Raw genomic sequence first — 9,875 nt, forward strand, 5'->3', positions numbered from 1 at the left:
GCGGTGCAGACAGGAAGCCACTGATGAATTCTGAGAAGAGGACTGATGTAGATCCCAGCAAGAAAAGGATGCTAAAGGCATCCTTGTTATGTCCACACTGTGCAACTTGCTACATTTGGTATTATCAGAACATCTTCAGCTCTACAAAGACTTTCATCTCTGTGTAGATTAGTCATTTAGCCACGAAAGTGGATTTGCTCAATAAATAAATAATATATAAAGAAATAATTAAGATTTTTCAAAGCATCTTCTGGGGAGAGGCAGGAGTTTCTAATTGGATTGAGTGCAACAAATCATCTAAAGAGAATAAAGAATTTAAAACCAAAATGTCAAAGCAAGGAAAGAACTGGGAATCATATAGGTCATAAATGACCATATTAACTAAATAGAAGAAGCTCAATTATTTTTAACTCAAGCTAGCTTGAGAAAATAAAAATATTTTCAAAGTCCCCCCAAAAGTTTTAAGTAGTATACACTTTCTCGTTCCCCTAAACTTGCTCACATTCAAACAGAACAAAGAAATTTGAATTTCAGAATATAGTTTTCTGATTTGAATTGTAAGTTCCCCCTGTAATTTTTCTTCAGTCCAAGCATTTAAAAATGAATTTGTTGAATGGTAGATTAGATAAATAATTTAGAATTTTAATGGCGGCACACAGAGTTCAGAAATTTGGCAAATCCACAAAAGCTGTTCAGCTATTAGAGATCAGACAGGCAGCGCCTGCTGAGCACCCACCTGGCCTGAGCCAGCATAAAGGGGTGGGGTTTCCCGCCTCTGTTCAAATACAGCTGTACATTGGCCTTTCAATCACGCTCCTGCATGAGAGCAGCCAAAATCCACCTCCAGACTCCCAGAAGTGGAGCCTTTGCTGAGCAAGCCACAGTCCCTTCTCCCCATTTCAGAACATGCTCTGTATATTCAGAGTAGCTTGTAGAAAACTCTTAATAAAGCCCCCATAATTTACTATCACAGAACCTCAGGCTGAATTTTTTTAAAGAGAAATGTAATATTAAGTACACATGAGAGTGACTACAGCCTTCTTATGAACAAATTAAAAAAATATGCAATGAAATAAAAATGGACTAGATAGGTGCTAATCAAAAAAGTTTACTCAAGTAATAGCTCACATTCCACTGTTCTCAAGATTATTGTAAATACATAGCTGACTGACCTGGAGTAGAAGTGCAAAATGAGTGGAGGTTTGGTTGTTCTCCAGTTATGATCCCTGAAGTAGCCAAACCAGATAATCTGGTTAAAAAAAAAAATCTTATAGTGGCCTTATAGTGGCTGGATTATAAATTTCTCAGTGAACATTTTTAAGTTTGACTGCACTAAATTTACAGTGTATAGTGCAATACAGTGTTTAAAAGATAATTCCTGACTCCAGGATTTTACAATCTAATAATTATCTGGCTTTCCTACCTAAGTGACTCAAATTAAACAAATAATGGCAAAACATGCATTTCGCTTTGCTTTGAGTTATTGCCTAAAAAAAGGACTCTATTCTGCAAGAATACTTGGGATGATATAGAGTCTTAAATTTCCTGGGAGAAGAAAACACCATTTATATAGCACATTTTAGGGAGGTCAAAGATGGTTCTTTCTTTTTCTTTAATAATAATTTAAAGTCACAAGTTCTACAACCAGATGATCTTGATTCAAATCCCACCTCCACCACTTTTTAGCTGTGTGGCTTTGGATAAATTACTTAGCCTCTCTGTGCTATAATGTCCATATTTGAAAATTAGTATACTCATACAAACCTCAGAGAGTTATTGGGAGAATTAAATATGACAATCCTGTATTGTCATGGTAAGTCTTAAGAAATGTTATTGATCACTTCTTTACCTTTGTGTCATCTCCTCTACTTAAAATTACAAAATCTTCTCCTTAAATAAAGTTATCTATTATTAACAAGAGAGAAAATAGGCTTTATAAGAAAGGGGAAGTAGATTGCTTCGGCTATTGGTTCATTTTGTAGTCAACACAAGGTGTCAATCTGTCATTTGGTCAGTTAGAGAATTCAGGACCTTTGCTGGTGAAAGAATCCACGAGCTAATAAAATCATGTATTTACCTCAATTGGTAGGGTGTTCAACACTGGTAAGACTCAATAGAGAGGCAAGTTTTCTTTGTGAGGGCCAGGTGAAATTTATATAATCTGTTGCCATGATGTTTTCTTTCCATAAGAATAAAACTAAACATGATGAGGTCACTGAATAAAAGTGACTTTAGACTGTCACTTTTGTCACTTTCTAGATTGCAACACTCGACGTTAATTTCAGCCCTTTGTACTTTCGAATAATAAATTTATGAACAAATTATCTTTTTTTTCTTTTGCAAGCTGTTTTTGTGAACTAAAGGCATTCCGCAATAGGGAGAGAAGGGACAAAGACTCAATGCAGGCTAAATAACATATAAGTCCTATCACTGCTCTAAATAAGGAAACTGTGGAAATTCAGGTGAACTACTTCAAGAAAAAGAACATTCCTGCCAGATAGAAGGATTTGTTTCTGGTTGCACCTTAAAGTCAAATATTAAGAATTTTCAAGATTATCTATTCCTCTGATCTTGCCTATTAAGGCAGATAACAGAAAGCTGATAGTAGAGTGATAACTGATACCTATGTCTTCAGACAGCTTTAACCTTTTCAAGGAGAACTATAACTCATATCTTATAAACAAAGGCTTTCAACATTTAGATTTAGGGCTTTGAATTAAGATTTATAACTTTCCAAGAAATGATTGATCACTGAGGTTAGCCAGTGGCTAATAGCCATAACCAAGTATTTACAACATCACATTAAAAAAGGATGGGACAGTTAAAGTGTACAGATGAAACTTATTGGATTTCATTAACTAATGTCACCATAAAAAAAATAATAAATAAATAAATAAATAAATAAAGATGGGCCAGAAGTTTAGATAATTCGGAGAGGAAGTGAAGTAGCTCCCAGCTACCACAATCTGAAGGTCACAGAAGTAATACAAATTATCAATCCAAAAGCATAGCCACCTTGCCAGAATTCATTTTAATAATAATACTTTTATTTAAAAGCACTAAGACTAGTGTCTATTCTGGAATAGAAGTAGTCATCCTTTAAGGAAAATCCACACCCTATTCACTGCAATCTGCTCTGTACAGTGTCCCTGGAAACTCCTTGCCTCCTCTATGAGGGTGACTTAAAATGGTATATGCTGAGCAAATTGTAATCCTTTTGCCAAGAATAAACACATAAATGGTGCAAAATGGATGGGAAAATAATGCTGCCGAAGTGTCATGGCACTCTGTAAGCTTCAGAAGACAATAAATTCGCCTGAGCCTTTAGAACTTCAGTCCATTCAAGCGCCAACAAAAACGTTTTCAAGAAATGACAAATACTCATTTGTTCTTACAACCAACGTCATTTAAGGATATCAAAATTTTCCATCATCAGCTGTATAACACCTGAGACTTTTAATTTCTACCACCCAAAGTACACATGGCAAACTGCTTCCCGGACCAAACGCTTAAAGCGAAGGCTGAAAACTGCTTTAAAAGCCAGTCTGAGAGACTCAGCAGTTCTGATTCCACCCTTAGTACAGCTCCCCGGCTACCCCCGGACAGTGGAGGCCAGGCCTGGTAGAGCTGCGAAAACTTGAGCTAATGCTTGCTCCACTTTAAGTAAGTTAGACACCCTCTGATCTACAGTGGCCGCCACAGATCGGCTCTAAGACTAATTCCCCCAAACTTTCAGTAGAGATGGACCTCAGCGTGCTGTGAACTCCCAGAGTGGGTCTTAGCGACTTCGTCTCTGCTTGCCTGTTTGTATGCCAAATTCAGTGACTGAAACCCATCTCAGAATTCTCTCGGGCATACAAGGCGTCCCTGCACAGGAGCTGTCACGATGAGACACACACACACACACTCACTCACACACACACACACACACACACACACACACACACACACACACACACACACACACTCTGAAACCTTATGTAAAAGCCCCTCTCTTACCTTATACTTCATCTCGGCAGCGGTGAACTGAGTCGTTTTCCTAAACTAGTTAGACTGCATTAAGCACTGGCGTGCCCGCGCCTCCATCGAGTGTAGTGCTAAATGAAAGTGAGAACGGTCCGGGGCTAAGGCCGGTTTTTCAGTCCTTTCGCGCAGAGCTGCGACACGGCTATGCTCCAAAGCCTCTGAGCTCACTGTTTTGATTAAGGCGGGACTATCATCACTCACTATATTTGCATACCCTCCCGTCATTGGCTAATAGGCCAAGGTAATGCGATGCTCCGCCCAGTTCTTAACTTCTGAAAACCGACAAAGAACTTGTAATATGATCATTTATTTTACATTATCAGAAAGGTTGGAAAATAAAACAAAGTGGGGAACCGTTCCCAATTTTACCCTCCCCCCAAAAAACCTGGGAAGAGGAGATAATTTTTTTTTTTAAAGATTAACCTACGTTTTAAAGAAATAGAATTCACAAAGCAGTCTGACAGTCGTGCTTCCTGTGACCTAGCAACTACTTCATAAACCCATTTCATTTCAAAGCCATTCACTTCTCAATCTTTACATGAAACGAACTCTGGGGAACAAAAGGTTTTCTGTCTCCGGGCCCCTTTTTACTAACTACCCCTGCTGATATCTCTCTCTCTCCTTCTCTCTTCCCTCCCTCTCCTTTTTTGTGGCTGTTTGCTTTTTTTGTTCTTTTCAGTGTTCAAAGTACTTGCGACGTCAGTCTGGAAGGAGCCAGAATATAATTCTCCCTCAGTGAAAAGGAACTCCCTAGCCCAGGCACCAGGGTTCCCTGGCCAGCTTCTCACTAGGACCTCTCAGAATTGAGTGTCAGCCACATTCAACGACCTTCTCTGGCTTTGCTGAGGATAATGGTTAGATGTGACCCCTCAGATGGGGCTGGCTAGTGCACACCCTATATATCATCACTGTCCACAGAATACTGTGTTCTTTGATGGCTGGCATTTCTAGCGCCAGCTTTGAACACTGCAGTTTTTCCTTCTGACCTCTCTCCTGAAGGTGACCCATTAACCCACCAACACTTATTATCTAGGGAACAAAAAGATGCCTACTGTTTGATGAGACTGGTTAAAAAGACCCGTCTCTCCACAGTGAAGCACAGGACATTTGGTTCAGCTTCATGATTTCTGTAGAGAAAGACATCACCCAGGAGAGGACAGAAATGGTTCCTTTTAGCAACTTTCCTGAAGGATAGAGGGGTGAGGGGAAAATTCCCTCTAACTGGGCCTCAGGATTCAGAAGTGGCCAGTGCAGACAATAGCTGTCCAGCTGTCCCTGAGTGGGATGGACTCCAACCAGACTACACGACTTAGATGGAAAAATCAGCTCTTATTTTTTTCCTGACCAAGTTGGACCAAAATCAGTTTGATTTGTCCCCCACCCTTCCCCTTCTCAATGGATTAAAATTACTTTTAAGATCTAAGCAAAAAGATTAGGAGAACAGCTGCCTTACAAAAGTAGTTTCCAGATCCAGGGCTCACAGTTTACTTCGCAATTTAATGTGGCACCTATTCCCTGGACATGACCCCCAGGCAGTCATAATGAGGTTGACACACCGGTTTGGGCATTTGCTAGACCTTGCTATTCCTCATTTAGCCTTAGAGTGAAAATGAGCCTGAGTGATTCTGCAAGATCTTTCTGAACTCAAGCTAAGCATGAAAAATACTGCACTGCAAAGATATTCCTAACAGTCCCACAGACTTATTGGAGAGTCGTTAGTTTGCAGGAAATTGTTTTTGGTGTCTGCCTGAGTTAGTCAAAGGCCTTCCCATCTGTAAGATGAGTCTTGTGGCCTCCAGGAGATCTAGATAACATTCCTTTGGCTTCCTAAGCAGGAAAGCTGAATCCTCCTTCTGTTTTGTTTGATGAGTACCTTTGAGTAGTGAACACTATCTCACCCCAATTAATGCTTTCAAAACAGTTTCCCAATACAGAAGCTAGGGCTTTTTGTCATTTCATTCTCTACTAGAAAGCTTAATTCACATCTAGTGGCTGTCCCACTTTCTGTCCTGTACAGTTAGACAGTTAAAATCCACCTGAAGTTCATTTCAAGGCAGTTTGGGTCATTGTATTGTTAGTTTTATAAAGAAAAGCACAAGGATGTTCAAGGCAGTTAAACCTGTGTTAGAATCTCAACAAATTTCTTAACTTCCTAATTTTGGTGTCGTGAAGTATAAAATAGAAAAACTAATAATGTCTACCTGTTAGGATTATAATAAAGATTATTTGAGATAATGTAGATAGATAGTAACAGTACACGGCACATAACAAGACCTTAATAAGTGGTTATTATTATTTAATATTAAATTTATTATATATTACTTTTTACTATTTTATATACTATTAATGTTAACTATCAAGTAAATAATATTAATAATTAATTATTTGATTAATTATAACTATTGTCACTATTAGACTGTGAACGATATTAAAAGTGTGGTAGGAATTCAGGGAAAGGGGGAGGAATCCCTTCATTTGTGTGCCATCCATTCACAAGGCAGCTTTCTAATTTAAGAAATATCAATTGAGCACCTACCATGTGTCAGGTACTGTTCTGGGTGGGAAGGATACAACAGCAGCCCAGGCAAAGTCTTACCCTCATGGAGCTTACAGTCTAGTGGGAGTGAGGTACAATAATTAAATGAATATATAGTATAAATTTGGAATGATAAATGCTATAAAGAAAAATTAAGCAGGGAAAATTGCTAGAAGAAAACAGGCCAGGATGGGGGTGAGGGGGGCAGTCTTATTTTAGAAAGAGTGGTCAGGTAAGACCCTCTAAGGAGGTGATGTTGAAGCAGAAGTCTGAGTAACATGAGAGATACCCTTAAATATCTGGGAAAGAACATTCTAGATAAAGGAAGTGGCCAGTGGATAGGGCTTGAGGAATAATGAGCTTGGTATGTTTAAGAGCAATGAGTAGTCCATACACCCCATGAGGGGGCACCCAGGGAAGGGGTGAAGAGGACAAGCTCAGAGAGGTAGGTGGTAGCAGTTTGGGTTTTCTCTTGAATGTCACTGATGCATTTAGAGCAGGGAATGATATGAGCTGTTTCTCTGTTTCTACCTTTTGTTTAAACACTCAAGGACAGCAGGCCATTAGTTAAAATATTGAGCTCTGGTTTTAATGCAGTTTATATAATGCAGGTAGTAATTACATTATTAATGTCATCCAGAATTTTTCCTTCAAAACTTTTTGGGGAAACACAAATTCTTTCAATGAACAGTGAAACAAGCTTCTCCCCATCTATTACCTGAGATCTGGGATGTAAAAATACCTTTTAAACTGTGCCATATAAATGCTGCTGATTGATTTGTAGAGTTGTTCTAGTACTCCCATGGGCTAAAATGGGCTTCAACCCTACCCTGTGCTCACCAGCACTCTCTTAGCCTGTCAACCTTGCCACCTGCCTGTTTGTCTGCCAAGGGCTCTATCTCCTCAGACAATCACTCAAGCAGGCAGGAGCAAAGGAAACGGCATCGAATGTCATCCAACAATTTTCCAGCTGCCACTGGGCACTAGCATGGATACTGCAAAAAGTCAAGATGATGTTAGAGTGAAGAGATTCATTCTTTTGCTCACAACCATGTGGCTGCCATCTAAGAGTGAAGGGCAAACAGAGCATATGAGGACAGGAAGTGACCTTGGGAGTCTAGTTCAGCCCTTCATACAGAGGACAAAGACACTGTGCAGAGAGCGAACACCGTCACAGACTCTCCCACCTCCCCTACCCCCGGTTTAGATCAGAACAACAGTCAGTACTTTAGGTCAGTCCTCCATATCTCTTGTCTGGCTTAGTCCAGTCATTCTTTATAGTGTCCCTGCCTGAGATCTCTTCCTGCTCCCACATTGCTACTTGTTTAATTTCTAGAATACAGAGTCAATCACATTACTACTATGTTTAAAAACCCCTAGGAGCACCTCAATGCCTTAAAAAACAAAATATGCACGCTTTGGCGTAGACTATATCTGAGCTCACCCTCTCTTTCTGGCCTCATCTCCCATAATCTCCTCACTCCACATCCCACACATTCTAGCTACAAGTAGGGTGTGTGTGTGTGTGTGTGTGTGCGTGTATGTATGTGTGTGGCAACTCACCAAATCCAAGACGCGCTTATACCATCTTGACTTTGCACAGATGAGTCCCTCTGCAGAGGCTGTCCTCCCTTCGCTCCTCTGCTATGAAGCCTAGCCCCAACACTGACTTGTTTGTGCTTACATGTCAACAACTTTCAACCTGCTCACCTCGCCCTTTCAGAACTAATTCCTCCTTTTCTTTGCTATGCCACCATTGTACTTGGAACACGGGGTATTATTATCAAGCTTTTCCATGTTGTATCTTAATGATTTATTGACATCTGTTTCCCCAGCTTCAAGGTGAGCTCTAGAGGTATGGGGTACTATCTTGTTCAACACTGTGTCCCCTGGAGGCTTATACCTTATAGGCATTTAAATACTTGCTGAATGAATGATTAAGAAGATAAATGAAACTTCAAAGAATGTGTGTTATTTAGAGGTTCTGTCTGATACCCATGAAGGGAATGGGGAGGACTTATGTTTGAGGGAAGCAGTGCAGTTTACACTTATTAGAAGTGGAGCTAAGATGTACTTTTTCAGAATCAACTTGAGTCTCGTTGCCACTTCCGGCTCTTGGACAGGGGTCAGTTCTTGGCTTGTGAGCACCTATTTTTACATGACCTACGAGCTAAGAGCTACCTTTTTAAATGGAAGAAATCAAAAGAAGAATATTATTTCATGACATGTGAAAATTATGTGAAATTTAAATTTCAGTGTCTATAAATATTTACTGGAACACAGGCACCCAATCATTTATGCATTGTCTTTTGAGCTGCAATGTCAGACATGTGTAAGTTGCATCGGAGGTGGTAAAAAATGTATGCAAAGCTAAAAAAATGTATTATCTGGCCTTCCACAGAAGAAGTTTACCAATCTATGCTCTAGAATAGTGCAAAATATATCCATCCCTGAGTTCAGACTAAAGCATAGATCCTTCCACATCCACAGAGAAACAATTTAGAAATACCTATTATAGGGCCATGTTTTACCATTTCTAATTTGATACCGCTTTTTAAAAAAAGTCTATATATACCAAAGTTATTTCAAAAAATAATCTGAGGCAGCAACTTTTCAATTCTACATGTCTCCAGAAACCTCCCAAAACAAAGATGAGCCATAGAGAGTTTTCTTTAATCTAACTGGCCTCTTGTTCATTCAGTCTCGATTGAAACCATCCCTGATGCCAGGTACTGTGTTAGATATTCACAAACATTATTTCATTTAATACTCTTTTTATATAACAACCCTGTGAGGTAGGTTGTAGTGTTCTAGTTTTACATGTAACAAAACTGAGACTTGGAGAGATTCTACAACTGGTACAAAGTTATGGACAGGTGAGTGGCAGCTCTGATACCGAATGCAGGCTTTCTGGCTCCTGAGACTGCGGTGTGTTATACTACCCAAGGCTTCCTCTAGATGCCTTTGTTGTCTGAGTCTCCATTTGTAAAGTAGTGTCTAATACTCTAGTGGGACTAAGCCTAACAAAGTATTCTTCTCAAGTTGTGACTAGGGATAAGAGTGTGCATACAAACAAATACACCTCTTACTCACTTGTACTTTCAGGTCTATATATATGTTGTCCTTCTTGCCTAGACTGCCCTTCTTTCATCATTCTGCTTACTTATATCCTACCTTTCCCCCAGTTTGAACTCCATTTACTTCATTAAACCTTTTCTAGAAAATCTCTCCATTGTTCATATTCCCCCAAACACCCTCTGTGTCTCTCTCATCACCCATGGCCACAGCGTTCCCCAAATCTGACCTCCTTAAA

The 9,875-nt window shown here is 39.6% G+C and overlaps 1 protein-coding gene and 1 long non-coding RNA gene across 3 annotated transcripts in view; one reads left to right on the top strand and one right to left on the bottom strand.

Moving 5' to 3' along the window:
- The window catches only part of NEDD9 (neural precursor cell expressed, developmentally down-regulated 9), a 46,105-nt gene extending 41,918 nt beyond the window's left edge, over positions 1-4,187 (bottom strand). Inside the window, exon 1 of the mRNA XM_011373240.2 lies at positions 4,000-4,187. Within this exon, the coding sequence (XP_011371542.1) occupies positions 4,000-4,011 (12 nt within the window). The 5' untranslated portion in view covers positions 4,012-4,187. The remainder of the gene's footprint in view (positions 1-3,999) is intronic.
- LOC111747410 overlaps positions 1-9,875 on the top strand; it is a 91,771-nt gene that overhangs the window by 14,162 nt on the left and 67,734 nt on the right. The gene's annotated exons all lie outside the window — the stretch shown is intronic.

This window comes from Pteropus vampyrus, unplaced genomic scaffold, assembly GCF_000151845.1.
Source record: "Pteropus vampyrus isolate Shadow unplaced genomic scaffold, Pvam_2.0 Scaffold221, whole genome shotgun sequence".
Lineage (NCBI taxonomy): Eukaryota > Metazoa > Chordata > Mammalia > Chiroptera > Pteropodidae > Pteropus > Pteropus vampyrus.